Source organism: Blennius ocellaris (genome assembly GCF_963422515.1).
Source record: "Blennius ocellaris genome assembly, chromosome: 5".
NCBI classification, from domain to species: Eukaryota; Metazoa; Chordata; class Actinopteri; order Blenniiformes; family Blenniidae; genus Blennius; species Blennius ocellaris.
Window position 1 is genome coordinate 4,768,412 of NC_137654.1, and position 19,059 is coordinate 4,787,470.

General features: G+C 42.3%; 1 protein-coding gene across 1 annotated transcript in view; it reads right to left on the bottom strand.

Moving 5' to 3' along the window:
* The window catches only part of ntsr1 (neurotensin receptor 1 (high affinity)), a gene marked incomplete at both ends in the record, with an annotated part of 66,640 nt that extends 59,329 nt beyond the window's left edge, over window positions 1–7,311 (bottom strand). The window contains one exon of the mRNA XM_080497321.1: window positions 6,643–7,311. Coding sequence (XP_080353447.1) covers window positions 6,643–7,311 — 669 coding nt within the window. The remainder of the gene's footprint in view (window positions 1–6,642) is intronic.
* Between the last annotated feature and the right edge of the window lie 11,748 nt (window positions 7,312–19,059).

Below are 19,059 nucleotides of genomic sequence, written 5' to 3' on the forward strand. Positions count from 1 at the left end.
TGTTATAATACTTTTATTCAGGAATTTTAATTAACAAAGACCCTTGCTTTCAAAAGCCTGGTTGATTGTTTCTCTGTTGAGATGTGGAAACCGTTTTTGGACAGTTTAGTGAGTTTACACGCTCATAATAGTCACCAACTGTTAATGGAGCCATGTCATTTAAAATCCTAAGTGTGGGCGATCAGACTGAGAGGCCGGACACACAACTGACCTTCGATACCATCAAAGATAAAGTCTGTTTGCTCTGCATCGACTTCAAGAGTGATGGATGAAGACGAACTAAAAAAAGACCAGAAGACATTAAGGACGAGCTGCATCGAGACACCAATGATTATAATAATTACACAACACATGAAGCCACGTTAAAACAATGATATTGGCTTCATACTTTCACACGACACCAGCAGCTCCTCAGCCAATCGCCAGTCAGCGCAATGTCAACAAACCAGAGAGATCGGCTTCATCAGCTCCACAACCTCTGACCTGTCAGCTTCATGATTTATATTCAGGCACCAATGGGGACAGCCCTGAGTAATGAGACCTTTTCCCCCCCCTCACGCTATGGAAAAAGTGCTTTTGTTTCTTTAAGCTATAACTCATCCCGAGATGATAGGAACATTCTCCTTCCAGATAAATATAAACCCTCCAATTCCACGCGAGCAGAGCAGAATTGTTTTTAAAAACACAAGGCACCCAGATTTGAAAATCCCTTCCACCAGAAATCTCACAGAAAACAGTGCAAAGGCAACACCTTAAATGCTGACAGTGACAAATTCTATTCTCTATGCTCATCGACGTCTAATTAAACCAATCTTCGGAACTTTTTATCGCTCAATTTACACATTTGTCTTTCTGCCTTCACACACTGTTGGCTGTAATCGAGTCCATGATGATGTGTTCATGAAGGTCTCTGAACGCTGAAGCTCACCCAGATTGCCTCGACGAGACGATGTAATTCAACTGATGTCAACTCAAATCATCATACTTCTTCAAAAGGAAATCAAACGTCTTTTTTTTAAGCAGGCTACTCACATTTTCAAATAATCAACAACATAAATGTGCATTGTAGCTACGACTGGTTTATTTATTGTTACCCGGTTTTAGTATGTTTAATGTAGAAGCACTTCTAGTTATGGAGATGGATTTTGTTAATTTATTTGTTTAATGTTAATCCTTTTTTATACATTTTTGATACGTTACTTCTGGAAAGGCTCCAAACACAGTTTAACTTATATTTTTACAGGTAATTGACAATCAAATGTATTTATTCATTCATATATTTTCCTGCGCATGCATACAAAAGAAATTGATCAATCGATTCTGTGTAAAATGTTCTGTTACTTTGTGATATTGTTTTATTGTTGTGATGTGTCAGAAACTTTCTGACAAAGAAAGTTTGCCTTTATCTTAAGAATAAGTCCAAATGTACTGTAAAGGTATAATTCTCCTCTTTTATGTAATAATCCAGTCAGTTAGCTGTGACTATTATTAACTATACCAATAATTTACAACTTGATGGCAGGACAAAAGTTGTTTGTTGTTATATGATTGTCACAATTGAATTTGTGCATCTTCGAGAAGATGACAAGATAAATTAAATAATTAAAGACAGAATTGTAGTTTGACTTCGGCTTATGGCTGTTAATTTAAAGGTTACTGTTTTCTGTCAGTTCATGTGATTGAATTCACTTCTTTTTTTTTTTTTTTACTTTGTGAGTCTGCCATTGGGTCCAGAATGAAGTGACCAACGTGGACCCAGCAGACTCGGCAGGCAGAGCCTGGCTCGCTCCCGTCGGCCACTTCCCCTGCAGCCAGCTCCTGTCCGGCTGGCGTGCGGCGCCCCTGGAGCCAGTTGTGGCCCGTGATGCTTCCTTTCCCTGGCAGTGTCCACACAGCAGCAACTATTTTTTTCAAATACCCAGGTATGTGTAAACATGGCCTCAGTCTGTCTCACCTGTTGTTCCCCTTCCTTCCTTGTCTTGTCACAATTCTGAAGTCATTTCAGTTTTTTAAGGAACTTTACGAGTCCACAACTGAGATTTCCCGTTCCTTTTGTCATTGTCCTCATATCACAGCAAGATATCAACAAAGCCACAGAATCATTGAGAATACTCAGTCAGACCCAGTATACATGTACTCGCTAGTTGTCCATCAATGTCCTACACCTGGCTTGTGAAGTTTGATAGCAACCAAGTAGCTAGCTTTCATGGCAGCATCTCCGATATCTCAGCTCAGGTGTTTTGTTGTGTCCCATAGTCCTAAAAAAATAGGACAAAATGTACTTTTTTTTTTCTTTAAATATTTTACCATTTGCTTGGTAGTTTGGGAATCAGGTTGGCGCCTCTTGCGGGTCAGGATGGGAATGCAATTTTTATGATTCCGGTTCGATTTTCGATTCTGCCCAACAATTTGATTTCTTTATCAAATCTCTTATTGACTCTCCTCTGGAAATTAAAGCGGCAGTATTACCAGCAGAATATGTGGTAACAATGCTGCTGGTTTGAGAGTCGCTCCGCAGCAGATCGTAAACCCAACATCTATTCAAAGTTATCACTGCTGTGTGCAAATGTTTGTACATATTGGTTGTATTTCCTCCCTTTGGTGAAATGTCCACTTTGCAGTATAGCAAGCTGTCCTGTTGTCTTCCTTTCTTCTGACATGCAACCAGACTTTTGAGCATTTGTGCCACTTGAGCACCAGGTTTCCTGCTGGCTGCACTGGTGAATGGCGTCCTCACGGACGCTGTGCGATGATGTCATTCACACACCCTGGAATCGATAAGGGAATCGTTTGCAAACGATTCCAAGGCACTGAAACACTGGGAGCCAGCTCTCACCCACTTAATGATTCCTATCCATCCTCACAGGACCCTATGTTTCACACCCCTGACCTATACCCATAAGATGGGAAAACTGCATCCGTCACCGCTCCATAGCAGCACAGTCACTCCTCACTCCTCTGTTGGGACGCGACTCCGCTGGTCGCATGTGAGGTTTTTGTCAGTTTTCTCCAATACTTTGAAACAGATTTTGTGTTTGTTTGCCACACCTCTGCAGCTCGCCTCCAGTCGTTGCTATGTTTATTGCCAGATCCATGTCGCTTGCAGCCCAAAGCTCGGCCCTCTCAGCTCTTTCAACGTCTTTGCTCAACGTTCCTTTCATCCACAGCTTCATCTCTCCACAATTCCACGATGAATATTCATTGCTCCGCCCTTCTTCTCATTGTATTATCTTGGCTCCAGTTCCCACTCAAGTTTAAACACGTCTGTGTATTTCATTCATGCATTACAAGTCCCTGCATTAATGGAAGAGCATTTGCTTTCCTCCTCGTCTTGATTTGCAGCTCACAGCCAATAAAACCAATAAAAATGGAAAATGTATTTCTGGATTGGACCTCAACGATTGCTGTTATTTTAAAGGAACATAAAGGAAACCCCATAACTCTGGTATATGTACTGATAGAATAAGTTGGGGTTTCTGATGAATTCTAGTTTTTTTGCCCATAACTAAAATGACCAATGGTCCTCAGTGGTTATTCTATGCACTAGAAAATCAGACAACAGACAATGCATGGAATAAATGAATTTAGAATCTAAAGTACTGCAGGTTGGGGAGAGTCTATATTTGAAATGGTAGAAAATGATCATCTCTGTGCTTTGGGGCTCAGGTTCAAGGTTCAAGGTTCAAGGTGTTTTATTGTCATCTCAACAGTAAAAGCCAGGTTTCACAGTGAATGAAATTCTTACTTTGCCGTCTACCCTGGTGCCGACATACATAAATAAGTAAGTATATACACACACACAAAAAAATAAAATAAATAAAGAATAAAAATAGAATAAAATAAAATAAAGTAACACAGAAATGATCCTGCAGCAATGAGCTGATCCTGGTTCCATTGTTCTGGACCCATTCACTCGGTACCACTATCCCAAACACAAAGAGCCTATTAAAAGCATTAAAATGGCTGCTGTTTATGAACTGACGTCACCTGAGCAGTTCTCGAACAACCTGTGTGAAGCTGTGTTCGGCAAACAATTAGACTGGATTATCACGTTCTCTCTAAGCCATCAGCACTTGTCCTCTCCGCCATGAAAAGACCATACTTCTGTCTGTTTGTCCACCATAAGAGACCTTTTCAGCTCCATGTCTGATATGTGTAAATTAAACAGCTGGCACAACCATCCAAATATAATCCAGAGGTTTAACCGGCTCTAAGAAGCCAATTTATATCCAGTGCAATTACACCCTGTAGACGCAGACCAATTCGTTGTTCTGAGTTCATTTCAGCTGTTTTCATGAATACATTGTTGACTCTTTACCAGACCCAGGAGCTTAAATTTCAAGTGTTTGTCGACATTTTTTCTCACTCTGAGTGTCGTTTACACTAAGTCTGCTTCCATGTCTCGACAACTGAGTGTATAAGTGATAGGAGGGAATCTATAAACACATGGGAATACAGTTTGTGTATATCTTTGTGTGTATCATGTAAAAATGCTGATGTTGCTGTTTTCATCCCAGATGCTCACAAACTGTAGACGCATGATGCTAAATCCCTTTTTACAGTGACCACAGGTAGTGATTACACCAGCTATTGCGTATTCTCCCAAACTCTATAACTAGTCCCATGCATCATATTAATATTCATGCAAATTAATGTTTGTTCTACTGTGTTGACTAAAACTTCACAGAAAAACACAGATGGACACATCCACTGTCAACAATTCACAAAAGAATCTGAAATCAGAATAAAAAGCAATGGGAGGCTTCTCAGTTCAACTCTCCATTAACAGCCCCTCTCTTTTTCTCTGTCTTAATAAGGATTAGCAAAGTATTTCAATTCTTTTCTTTAATTCTGCTTCTCCAGAGGAAATCTGTGTAATTTGTAATGAGACGTAGTTCACTGAAGCTGTCCGGCATTAATTGGCTGTTTTGTCAGGTCTCAATGTGAAGCTGCAATGCTCGAAATGCACACTTAAACACAGTAGATTTCTTCAATGTCTTTTCCAATTTTCTAATGTAGGCCACTCTGAAACAGTTTCCACCCACTAATCATTCAGACTACTTTCCAAGGTTAAAGCAATTCACTTTGTACAAAATGGTTCCAAAATGCAGTGGACATGGCATTGCTTTCATAAATATGATTTTTTTCCCCACTGTACTTTTAAAGCAACTGCAGTAACCAAGTGCTCAAAGGGCTTCTCAACCTTTGAAAGACTGTAATAGACTGTAATAATCTAATCTGAACCAATGCACAACTGTTAATGAAGGTTTTTACCCTGACTCACACTGTTTAGTCCTAGTTGTTGTTAAGATATTCATTCTTAATATAACTGTTCCGCTTAAAAACTCTGTGGAAGATACTAACTTGATGTGAGGACATTTGCTAACACATGACTAACAATTTGCTGATGTGTGCTTTAATGATCTGCTGATGTCTGGTCTAATGATAAACAACTTTAGATACATGACCATGGTTTCGTAATGCTGTCTTTAAAAACTGCTTATTCTAGTATTTGCAGGAAAATATAGCATATGAAACAGGACATGGGGAGATGAAACCTTGACTGCAATCTGGGGAAACCGTTACAACTGGTTCTTCCTGGTATTTCTTGCTCACTGCACTTCAATATAGTCTGATGATTAATTTCTAAGAACCTGAGGTGTGTTTTCCTTCAGTTAAAACTGGCACCAAAAGGACTTGTGCTGCGATTCGAGCACAAAATTATTCACATCTGTCTCTGTTGGTTTTTGAAAACAGTCCCCTTGAAGTTCTTCATTGAAATATTCAATTACCGACAAGTGAAAAGGCGAGAAACACACATCAATTGTATGTGGATAGTCATGATGACCGAATCTGGGGTATTTTGCCAGATAAATGTTTCAAGTTACCCAATTCAGAAAAAACACTAAATGATAATATTGTGAATAATAATACATATTGCTTATTTCCTGCAGGAAGGTAAATAAAATACACACGGTCGCCAATTTTCCAGAAGGACTGACAGTAAATTGGAGAATTATTCCCACTCTGACTGCGCACAAACGCATAACGCGCAGGAAAGGAGCCAACAGAAAACACCTGTGGCGCTTCGCTCGCTCCTGCGTCCGTGTTCTTTACGCAACACTTTCTAAACCTTTTTAGTCTGGAATTCAAGGAAAAATACAACTCATTCCTCATTTCCTTCTAAATACTCGAAAAGGGTCAAGGATGTGATCATCCTCTGTTAATCCTTTCGATTAATTCAACCCAAACAAACCTCGGACTGCTGCTGCTGCTTGTGAGGATGTGGGGCTCATTTCCTGGCAGGAGGGAATATAATTAGTGCAACGGCCCTGTGGCGAGTTTAATCTTGAAATACTGAATTAAAGTCTGAATAGATAATTAAAACAAACCCATCACGGGGCTGGAAAAGGTTGAGTTGCGTTGCGCACGGACTAAGAGTACTGAGGACACAGCGATGCGTAAAAACGCAGTTTGTCGTGCGCGTTGGCACATGTTTAGTGTAAAAAGTTACAGAACAACCTCGAGTGCCACTCCACAGTCGTATGCTCGTCTTTTAGGACTGTCTGTCTCTGTGCGTAAAGGGCGGACACGCGCGTAATGGCTCCAAACAAACCGGCATGAAGAGCTCGGAGGACTCGCCTGCAGCACGGTCTTCACGGTGACTTCGGACACGATGGTCGTGCAGATCTTCTCCCCCCGACGTATCTCCTGGCCCATGACGAAGAGCATCGGCGTGGCGAGCGCAAAGGATGCGAGCCACATGGCGCTGATGAGCTTCTTGGTGCGGCTGCGGGACATGATGCTCTTGGCTTTGAACGGGTGGCAGATGGCCATGTAGCGCTCCACGCTCAGGCTGGCGATGTTGAGCGCTGTGGCATAAGAACAACTGTCCCGGAGAAAGTAGTAGCCCCGACACACTGCATCCCCGAATACCCAGGGGTGGTGGAACCAGATGAAGTTGTAGAGCTCTATGGGCATTGACAGGACGAGGATGAGCAGGTCTGATACGGCGAGGCTGGCCAGGTGGTAGTGCACGGTGCTCTGCAGGTTCTGCAGCGTCTTCTTGGTCAGCAGGGTGTAGAGGGTGACGGAGTTCCCCAGTGAGCCCACCGCAAACAGGGCCACGTATATGACAGTGACTATCACCTTGGAGTAAATATCCGTGTTGACCTCCAAGTCTTCCTCGTCTGTTATGGAGCTGGGGGTGCTATTGCCAAACAGCAGCAGCGAGTTATTCCCAAAAAGTCTCTGCGCCAGCGCGCTGAATCCAGCCAGGTCGCGGCCGGTCAGCGTGGTGTTCAAATCCATCCTGCCTGTGAGTGTCACACCATGGACATGTTCTCGTGTTGAAACTGCAGGGGCGGGTATTGGTTTGCACTTGGAGTTCGAAGCAGGTTGAATGTGTGGAGGATCGGAGGAGAGGAGAGTTTATATTTGGCTCGACGGGAGGCGGCGCTCGCTATTGGCGCTGCGCCGATGACGCACGGCCATTCAGCGGGTCAAACCTCTTTTCGCATCATTCGTTTATGCCTCATCTTGGAAACACGACGCACCAGTTGAAACGCCGCCACAGGCTTTCACTTTCTGGAGAACATTTATGTCCTTTATGGGGGAAAATGATCATAATAAAAAATAACGTCCCTGCATGAGGCTGCGCTTTTTCCTGCCAAGACGCAACAGTTAGAGACTCCGCAGTTTATGTCACTCTGTCTTCAGCTCATGCTTTCTTTTCAGTGTGGAGATTAGAGACGCAAGAGAGGAAAACATTACAATACTGACTTGTTCATAATATTTCCCACAACTGAGGCCAGTGTAGCAAAACGGCTCCATCGTTTACACGCGCGCAGAATCTCTTTTCTTTTCGCGTCATTTAACACCCAGTGAGATCTCAAAAACTCCTCAATCCCCTTGTTCCCGAAATTAGTTTGTCACGAAAAGCAATCGGATGTGCATCCCAGCCACATGATGAACTTTGGAGCACACACATCCGTGTATGTAATGATCTATTAAAGTCTTATGAAAATGAACTGTATTCTCATCGTTGAACAATGAAACCTGTTTTACCCCTTCAGAACAGTCCCCATCACATGACATATAGCTACACATAACCATGCAACAAGCAAAAAGAAGAAAATGAAGAAAAACAGCCAATCTATAGTTCATTGTAACTTAGACATTTAGGTCAGATTAAAGTGGGCAAATACGAACAGAAGAGAGGACATCTATATATCTTGAAATTAACAATTTGTGTTTCAATTTCTTCACGTCGATACTGAACTGTTATCTCCCAAATGTTTTCACAATAACATACAATAGGAAGATTGAGTAAAGCATCCTAGAAAATATCCTTAAAGCTAACTAGTAAAATAATCAAACGATAAATAACAATGAAATTGTCAAGACTGACATTAAAGTTAATTGGGAGATAGTAAATGCACTAATAAAATTAAATAAGGCAGAATAAGTTGAAACAGTAACAAAACTGGAATTTGCTGTTATAGAATAGAATAGAATAGAGTAGAATAGAATAGAATAGAATAGAATAGAACTAATGTAATTATAATTCTTGAACAGACAACAAATGTTCAGGTGAAGGTAAAAAGTAGAAAGATATTAGAGCTGCACAATGTTCAAGAGGAATTTTGGACTGTTCTTTCTTCCAGAACCGCTTTCAAGCAGTGAGAAGTGCATGAACAATACTCACATAATACAAACATAGAGTGAGTAACAGTACCACAGTATGGCCCCACACCCATGTGCTTTCATTGTAAACACTGATGAATAAGTCAAGAAAATATGTGAAGGTAAAGTTGAAAGAGCTAAAATAGCAATAAAGCTGTAATAAAATGTCAACAATTCCACACTGAAGTTCTTTCATTTTTACAGACAGTTTTTGTTTACATACCTCCACAACTACAAAGTTTCTGTGGGTTCAGGTCTGGCTCACCGACAGTCTCTCCTTGTGGTTTTAACTTCGACTAGTTCACATGTATTTCACCAGTTCACATGTATTTCACCAGTTCACATGTATTTCACCAGTTCACACCACAACATGCAAAATAATTCAGATATTGGTTTCTTACCAGAGAATACAATTTATGTCTCCTCTGGAAATGTGTGCGCTCACTCACCCCCCGGCTAGTTTGCATTCAGGCAGACACAAAGCAGTGACTCTTATTGTTTCTTTATTTTCTTATATCCATTGGAAGCCCCATAGATGGCCTGAAATGAAAGCAGTTCTGACATTTGATCTGCCAAAACATTGCAATGAAGCCAAACAGGGTTGTGTCTCATGTTGTGTCTCTTCAACATTGAAGGAAATTCCGATAAGGAGCATGGCCTCATGTTTGTGTTCAACTGTCAAGTGTCACAAAGAAATTATACATACAGAGAATTAGGCTGAACTTAAGTGTATTAGTGTTCAGGACATTACTGTCCATATGCAGTAGCATTAATAAGATGTTTACTGTGGGAATGATTTTAAAGAATGAATTTAACAAGCATTTAATGGTGCTGTAATTTGGAAATGTGTTATTTTGTGATCGCAGATTAAAACTTTTTTCTAAATATTAATGTCTTTTTAAAAAAATGTTTTTTTTCTTTGATGCATCAGATTTCAACAAATTTGAGTACATATTACACCAATTGATGTTCTTTGAAATCACAAGTGGACCCAAATAATTAATACATTTTGAGGAGTGCTTAAGGTGACTCTGTAGGAGAGAAATATATCCTTATTCTTATTTATATTTATGTGCCAGAGTGTATTTTATAGTTTCTCTGAGATATATATTGTAAACAAGCCCATTATATGCAAGTGAATTGAATAATGTTCATTCCAAGAAACTACTTTGTGCATAATGAATACATTTATTGCTTTTTTTTAAACTTTATTTGAGAGTGTAGTGTAAGGTTGTCGAACATAAGGCCTGTGGGCCAAAGTCAGCCCACAGAGACTCGAATCTGGTCGCGACACCACTAAGAAAAATGTATAATTTTCAAAGAAAACTGATTTTTTAAAACAAATTTCCTATGAGGGGCAGACACAAAACAAACACAGCACTGAGCCCGGAGCTGAGATATCGGTGATGCTGCTTTGTAAAAACACCACAGTGCAACATCTATAGGTGAAGTTTTTTTGTATTTGGCAAAAAACGTTCATACTTTTTTACTGTATTTGGCACCGGAAGGTTTCATCAAAACTAAAACATTTCATCAAATACACACTGCGCCACGACAAAGAAAACTTTTAAAGTTTAAATGCATCATTATGGCCGTATTTTTCCCCACTCAACATGAAATAAGGTCGTATGTGGCGCCTGAACACAAAACACTGGAGCTCGACACTCCTGGTAGTGCTTCACAGCCAAGTGCCCTGAAATCAGTTTCCAGCTTGTAACTCATAGAAGTTCATCTCAGAGAGACTTGATAAAAAAGAAGATGAATCAAAAATATATTTTAGACTTTTCTTCATTTTAAAAGGTGAGCTGTTACACAGACATGGTCCAAGGCTGCCAGTATCTTAGTTTTAGAGCAAAGTCCTCAACCTTTATGGATCAGAGCCCATTAAAGCCAACCGTACTTACATTTAGTAGTATGTGTAGGTAAGAAAAAAATTATCCAGAGACATTAAAGGCAGATCAATAACATCTTATATATGAATAAATAAATACAAAATAAATGTTGTACATTGTAAATTAATGTGGTTACAGATGTCATATTAAATCTTCAGGTTTAAGAATGGGATATTACTCAGGAGAGCAAATACCTTTGGCAATATTGTATATATTTAATGTCCACAATAAACACGGCAATTTCCTCACTTCCACAACACTTGAATGCAAAAATCAAAGTAACAGAAGCAAAACCTCCAGACTGTAAATGGTCTCATGCACACAAAACCTGATTTGACCACAGCTGTTGGTGGGATGTCGCCCAGACCGTTAATCCCAATAAATCACCCACAAAATGCACGAAAAGTCGAAGAGCAATTAGTTTGCGTGCAATGTTCCACTCATGATGCATCCGTGTAAATGTGGCTCATCGTTACTCTTCTCTGGCCTCACAAGGGTTTTAATCAATTGTTTAAACTCAGTGTGAACTACAAAGTGAGATTTGAAATCATTTCATTTCCTGTCTGAGCCACCATATAATGCTCTGGGACGTCGGTCCTGTTTAGCTTTCACGTCCCCTGCAGGAGACTTCGGAAGCCAAATCTTTGCTACTGAGATCAGCCGGGCACTATTTCCTCCTTTGAGGTCCGCTGAGGCCCGTCTTGAGAACTGCAGCGAGTTGTGTTGCTGCTTCTCTTGTAGCGTCGGCGAGGAGGAGTCACAAAGGTCAGACTGCAAAGCCCCAAATTTCATGTCTTCATTCGCCACAGGATTGTTGAGAGATGAAGTGAGGAAACCTCTTCAAATGTTTTCCCTGCTGCAACATCACGGCTCCCAGACCCGGAGGATAAAAAATGATTCTCTATTGAAAGACACTGAAAAGTACCAGAAAAAAAGGCGACATAAAAGATGTGGCATGTCAACATGAAATGATGCACAAAGTTAAAACACAACAACACACAGGAAGCGGAAGCTATCAGAAACTCCTACAGTGAAAGGAAGACAGAATATTGTTATGACTTATGAGATGTATACATTGAGAAAATAGTGTCAGGAATGGTGAAAACAAAATAAATTATACAATGACAATGGTTATGTCTGCAGATGTACAAGCTCCACATAGCATCTCACAGGAGGACTGAACGAATCGTGTTGTTGAGTTGAATCTAGAGGAAATCATGTTCTATGTGAAACATTTATATATCCTGTCACAGGATATAAGAAGCTGGGCTACTCTGGAAACACTTAATGCAAAGGACAATCCATTTCCCAGTAGTTCATCTTCAGCAGTAGAAAATATAAACCTGTGGCTTGATTCAGTCCTAGATGGTTATGGGTTTTCAGTGAATCTCATCTTTTGTGGCATTTATATGTTCTCATGTGCGTTTTCTCCAGGAACTCTGGTTTTTCACACAGATCAAAACATGCATGTGTGTGTTACTGTCAATCACAGAAGAAACAGTTTGCCCAGTCTGTAGTTAGCTGGGATTAACTCCAGGGGCCTGAACTATGACCTGAGCTAAAGATACCAGGATCTCTCTCTGTTACCTGGTTAACTTAAGCCCAGTTCACATGGCAGGATTATAAAATTGTCTGCAGATTTCCCAAACCTGAGACACGGCGCCACGGCGATAAATAATCACAGGTTCAACAGTCTTGGTCGCACCATGTGTGGTGTGCAGCCACTCTGCAACATCAACACACCACACACAAACCGATTTCACTCGTGAACATCCCCAAATTAGACGGGAAATCTCGCAAAACCTTGCGAGATCAAACATGATTCCAGAGTCAACAGACCTGGTGGACGAACAGGATGCAATGGCGATCGTCTGTGGGGCGTTATTTTTCCGAGAAAAACACGTTTTAAAAAGAAGAGGCGGTTCGTCATGACAACTGTTTTTATTTTTGGATTCCCCGCCCGGCTCCAGTCCGCCGCCACTACGTCACCTGGCTTTCTGATTGGCTACGCGTCACAGTCAACAGGCTCATTGCGTCTTTCCGGAGGAAACCACACGGTGAGAACTCAGGCCAAAACAATCCAACCTGCTGAACATCCCTGATCTCAGATGGGAGCGGTCCCGACATCCGTCCCAGCAGACGAGAGCAGTCTTAACACACCACACACAGCGGGAATATCTGATAAGATTCTCATATGATGATCTGAGCGTCCTTAAGATTGTCAGAAGGAGAGAATCGGGGCCAATAGCGGCCACATTATCCTGCCGTGTGAACCGGGCTTTACCCTCACATCCTGGATCCTGATGAGCATTACCACAAAGCCAGTTATGCAATTCAGCGTTTTCCCACCCGAGATCAGTGAGCGTGCACATGAAAGTGGCAGAGCTTCCAGCATCTCACCAATAATAAAGGCTGTTTTCCAATTCTTAGGGCGCCAGCGTGTACTTGCTTACATCACGAGTGAATACTTGCAGGGTGTCCTCGGAAGTGCGGAAATCAAATTTAGGAGGACCCATCGTGTCATCGTGTTGAGAATTGGAACGCAGCGTACTCAACGTCACTGTTGTTAGGAGGACATCTAGTGGCGTTATAAAACATCACAAAACTCACAAAAAACAATGGAAGGAGTGGTGGTTGCTGCCATGGCAGGTATGATATACCTTGAAGCTGAGGAGGAAGCAGCACAACTGAGGCGGTAGAACCAAGCGAGATGAGCCAGGGTGCAGAGGACGATGAAGATGAGGATGACCCTGCTAGCTTACCGCTATGGTTCAGTAGGTGGGCCTAAAAAACTTGGCTGATTTGTTCATGACATTATAGGATGAGAACAATGTGATAAGCATATTTGTACATTTTCTGTCAAATATGCTGTGTGTTAATTGTTATTAACATTGTTAATATTACTCCTGCCCTCCTATAAAGCCTTTCTATTACTATTCATCTGCTTGGAAGTTAGCTAACAATAAAAGGTGATCAGTAATTCCCTACCAAAACCACAATTATTTTACTGTATGTCCCCAATGTATTTTAAACGAAATAACCACCATTCAACATACCTACTGCTAATGTCTTCTATGTTAATATGTACTGTATTATACATCATACAGTTAAGCACATAAATCATTAGCACTAATCATTTTTTGGAGAAAATTCCTAAATACATATATGACTACACTGTTGAGCAAAGTGAGATATTGAGCATAAACAGGTGCCTAACAAAGCAAGTCAGAAGTTCAAGAAAACTTTATTGAACAAAGAATCAATACTTACAAATGTAGAAGCACAAATAAGTTAGAAAGTGAGAAGCATGAAATTGAAAAAAATGGCTAAATGTTTTTAGACCCCAGCCTTCAGGGTTTCCAGTGAGAGCATTTTGAGGCTGATACAAATGCTGCCCGGGAAAAAACCCACGGATGGCATCACCATCACCACGGAGGTGCTGGTGACCATGTTCTGGCTTGCCTGTGGCGCCTCCTATTGGGTCACGGCAGACATTTGTTCTGTGCCACAGACAACAGTGTGGTCGTCCACTGTGTTGTGGATGAACTTATGGAACTCATCCATAAAGCGATCCACTTCCCCAGACAGGAGGAGATGGAGGACATTGGCGCTGGTTTTGCTGGCCTGGCTGGCCATCAGGCATTTTACCTTCCTGCTGGGGCCGTTGATGTATGTCACATTCAGGTGGTTCCTCCTGCAGAGCCACAAAACAAAAACTATAACAGAAAATGTTTCCCCTCCATCATCCTGCAGGGCATTTGTGATTCTGAAGGGAAATTCCTTGATGTGTACATTGGTAACCCGGGATCTGCGCATGATGACCCCGTCTTGCGCAGATCCCCCATGTACCAGAATGCTCTGTGTCCCCCGACTGTGTACTTTCTGCTGGTGGATGGAGGGTATCCCTGCTTGCAGCACCCAGTCTCCATCATGACACCGTACCAGCAACCGATTGGGATTAATAAGCTAAAGCTTTCTTACTTGCAAACATGAACACTGTGGATACACAACAACGTCTTACCATGATTACATCATAATATATCAAATGTTTTCCATGTGAATTTTGATTGACAGGCCAGGTTGAAGCCAGATACATCACACACCACGCCAAAGGGAGAAATATAATAGAGCGTACCTTCGGAGTGCTGAAAACCCATTGGCGCTCTATTTTCCTGAGAGCCCTGGAAATCCACCCTGATTTTGTGCCCAAGGGGGTTGCTGCCTGCTGCATCCTCCACAATGCAGCAGGCGACATCAGTGAGGCAGAGGATGGTCCAGGGAGTGACGATGGAAACAACCCAGGTGATGCCGAGGATGATCAGAGGGACCTCGCAGGAAGATGCATGCGAGCGAGACTCGCTGTCAGCTCTGTCACCTGCATGACGACATCTAACTGCAAGCAGTTTTAGTCATGCTCCCTATTGTAAATAGATGTAGATAGATAGAGATAGGGATAGATAGATAGAGATATGGATGGAGAGATAGAGATATGGATGGATAGACACCTTCAGTATGTAAACATACTGGCTCTGCTAAAGCTTACTTCTTTTCAGGGCCACTGCTTCTGTTCTGTTGTCTGTGTTACATTTCATACACCATTACCTTGTATTTGGCCTTCAGGTTGTCCCACTGTTTCTTGGCTTGTTTGACCGTCACGCCAGACCCGGACGCTGTCACAAACTCTCTGACGCGGACATAAAGACAAAAACAATTACACACTATTACCTCAACAAGTTATTTATACATGGATGAATATATATGCGTGCAATAATTCAAGCATTGAAAAACCACACTCATTCCCATTCACATCTGGAGAAGTTCCTCTTCCCTGTGAAGAGGAACTCATTGCTAGTCCTCCACTGGATCAGGGCTTTGGTTTCCTCAGTTGTCCCTTGATTATGTTAGTTTGAATCTACAGCGTCCTCCAGTGCAACGAGTTGAACAATGTGGTCAATGGTACCTTTGCCTCTCATTTTAACTATTAAATTCAAGTGAAATAGTTTTAAATATCTCATGTTTAACCACAGTTGAGAAATCTCACAGCCCGCCTCATCTCGGCTGTCTGGGTGCACAACCTCCGAAAACGTCAGAGCACATGTTCAATTAAGTGTGATCTAGAAATATCGACCTCATTTCAACATTGTAAACAACTATATTGGCGCGTAAAACACTCATAAAAATACACTCCGTTAAACAACAACGCTAATATTTCAGATTCTTTACTCACGGATGTGCGTTTTTTTCCTCTGCCATCTCCTCGACCTTCTCCGGCATCTCTTGCCAAATGCATTATGGGTAATTTGTCTTCCCAAGCCTGCACAGGTCTGGGACGATGCATCCTTGATAAAGTGGGTGGAGCGAGGACACATCCGGGTATTTCCTGCGCACTTCGGTGAGAAACGGCCTAAGAATTGGAACAGAACTTGGTCTCTCACTGATGACGCTTCACGAGTACATGAGGGCACAAGTATTGGACAGGTATGGGTATTGGAAAATGGCCAAACACAGAGAAACCCTGCAGATAAGCCTATACATAGTGAAGGAGCAATTATTCTCAGAAAATACGAATAATCCAAATTCTTCATCCAGGCTAAAAGCCACATTGTTGCCGCAGCCAAAGCAGGAAGAAATGCCGGCAGAACATCCCCGATGGTTAATGCGGAGGTTTGTGAGGTTATGCGATATCAATTCTTCAGACAATATGAACGGTAAGGTCTGTCATCCCTCAGTTTCACTTTATGACAGCAGAAACGTGTGCGTCACAGCTTCCACAATGCTCTTCTTTTCGTTCATATTTTCCATTGTGTTGTTCTGAGGCTCCGCCCCCTGTGTGAGCATGTGTTGGAATATATGAAGCAGCAGCGTCGTCTGGTAGAGCAGCTGCACTCCCCAGTGGTCCGGCGGAGCCCGCCCCCTCGTCCACTCTTCTCAACGACCACATTGATTCCATAATGAGGAATATCCGTTTTTATAACTTGATCACTTGCCGTTTTCCAGGAGCCACAATTTTATCTATTTTACATAAACTCCCAGAACTACTAGACAATCTTCCACCCTTGATGAAACGCATCATCCTCCATGTTGGAACCAATGACTCGGCCAGAGGTCACTCAGAAGTGACCCAAAAAGATTTGAATCAACTGTTGTCTTTTAAAAAAAAAAAACTGTGGCCTGTCCAGTCTTCTCAGTGGCCTAATCCCCACTTCCGGCCATGGTATGTGCATTTCAGCAGTTTTTATACCTCTACTACTGGCTCCAAGCAGCGTGTAGATCATAGGACTTTGTTTTTATTGATAATTTTAACCTATTTTTGAACCAGCCCTCCTTGTACCGAGCCGCCGGACTTCACCCCAGCTACCAGGGCCACATGGCGCTCTCCACAAACCTTCAACACGTGGCTTGGTCTGACCAGAGCCTCCTGGTGCACGCCCCCACCTGACTTCCTCACTCACCACATCACAACACAGATCTGCTGGCAAGAGCGTCCCCTACTGGTCCCTCCAACAACTCTCCACCACTCACAACAACACATCCACCCCCGGCATCTGCAGTTCCTGTCATCACAACAATCCGCCAGAACATCCCCACACACAACAACATCAACCTCAGCAACCTCATCTGCATCCCCTCAGCTCCACCCGTCACTAAACACAAACATACATAAATCGTCAACGTGGATCTTTTTATGTTCGAGCTCTTGCCAGCAAAACTTTCATTACAAATGATCTCATCTTAGATAACAAAACTTGAATACCTGTTTATAACGGAAACCTGGCTTGGCACTGATGTGCCAGCTGTTCTCACAGAGGCCTCCCCACAAAACCTTTACTTTCCATTTTCAGTTAGGGAGGGAGAAAAGGTAGTGGCACTGCCTCACTTACCTGCAACACACTTTTAACACACATCTCTTTGGGCAGTTTTGCCACCTTTGAACACTACGCCTTTGTAATACATAAAATCTGAGTGCTGCAAAAAACAATCTACAGGTCCCCCAAGCATGCATCTTCTTTATTCAGTGAATTTTCAGACTTGTTATCATTCACACAGGCCAAATACAATAAGATTTTCATAAGATGTGATTTTAACTTACACATAGATAACAAGTATGACCATGCTGCCATTGATTTTATGAATCTTTTAAACAGCATGGATTTTAAACAACACGTCACACAGCCCACTCACAACAGACGACACACCCTGGACCTGGTCATCTCCTGTGGTCTGACCACTGGTGTGTCCTCTGTTGTTGACCTGGCTGTGTGAGAACGGTGAGGAAACCAGAGTGCCAGAACAGTGTCGGAGAGTCCTTCCAGGACTCTCCGACACTGTTCTTAACTGGTTCACCTCCTATCTCTCAGATCCTTACTTTTATGCAAGTATGGATACTTGCTCCTCAAGAACCAATAGAATCAAGTGTGGAGTTCCCCAAGGTTCAATGTTAGGTCCAACACTTTTTAATCTTTATACATTGCCGCTTGGGGACGTCATCAGGAGACATGTCACCAGGAGACATGGCATCAGCTTTCACAGCTATGCTGACGATACACAGCTGTACATTGCCGTGTCCCCTGATGATACAGAGCCATTAGACGCCCTTTTTAACTGTATTTTAGATTCAAAATCATGGATGGCAGAGAACTTCCTCCAGCTCAACAAGGACAAAACTGAGGTTTTAGTTATTGGTCCTGAAGGCCAGAGAGAGAAACTTTAACCATCACTGCAGGACTGGAAACCTTCGCAGTGTGTTAAAAACCTGGGCCTTCTTTTCGACTGAACAGGATTTTATTGCCCAAATCAAGAACATAAAACAGGAACAGAACATTTCATCACTTGAAAAACATAGCCAGAGTCCACCCATTTCTCTCTCTAGCCAGCAGGAGGTGCTGATGCTTTTATATCCATTGGCTTAGATTATTGTAATGGCCTGCTTTCCGGACTTCCCCACAAAACTATCAGCAGCCTTCAGCTGCTCCACAACTCAGCAGCATAAGTGACAAAGACCAGAAGATGGGAGCACATTACACCTGTTTAAAAGTCACTGCAATGGCTCATTCAGGTTTTTGAATGTCTTAATGGTGTAAAAGCAGAGCAAAAAGATAAGAAGGCCCAACAATATGGGCCCTCCCAGTCCCTGAGGTCCTCTGGCACTGGCCTGTCCGGGGTTCCTAGTGTCAGGACCAGGACCTATGGTGAGGCCTCGTTCTGTCACAAGGGGTTTTTCCACCAGAAAGAACCAGGGGCGAGTTCGGAGCCAAGGCCAGAGTTAGCACCAGTTCTTTCTCTTTCCACTGCCAATGTCAGTGCTAAACTGGTGCTACGCTGGCTTCCCTTCTTTGCTGGGCCAGAGAGGAGCCAGGCTGGGGCCAGACATATCATCAGCTGGGGGCAGTTATCGCTACCTACGAGGCGGAAGAGACGCACTATATCAACATTCTTAAAAATGTACAGTGGCGAGCGAAATGTAATGGAAGAAACAGAGCGA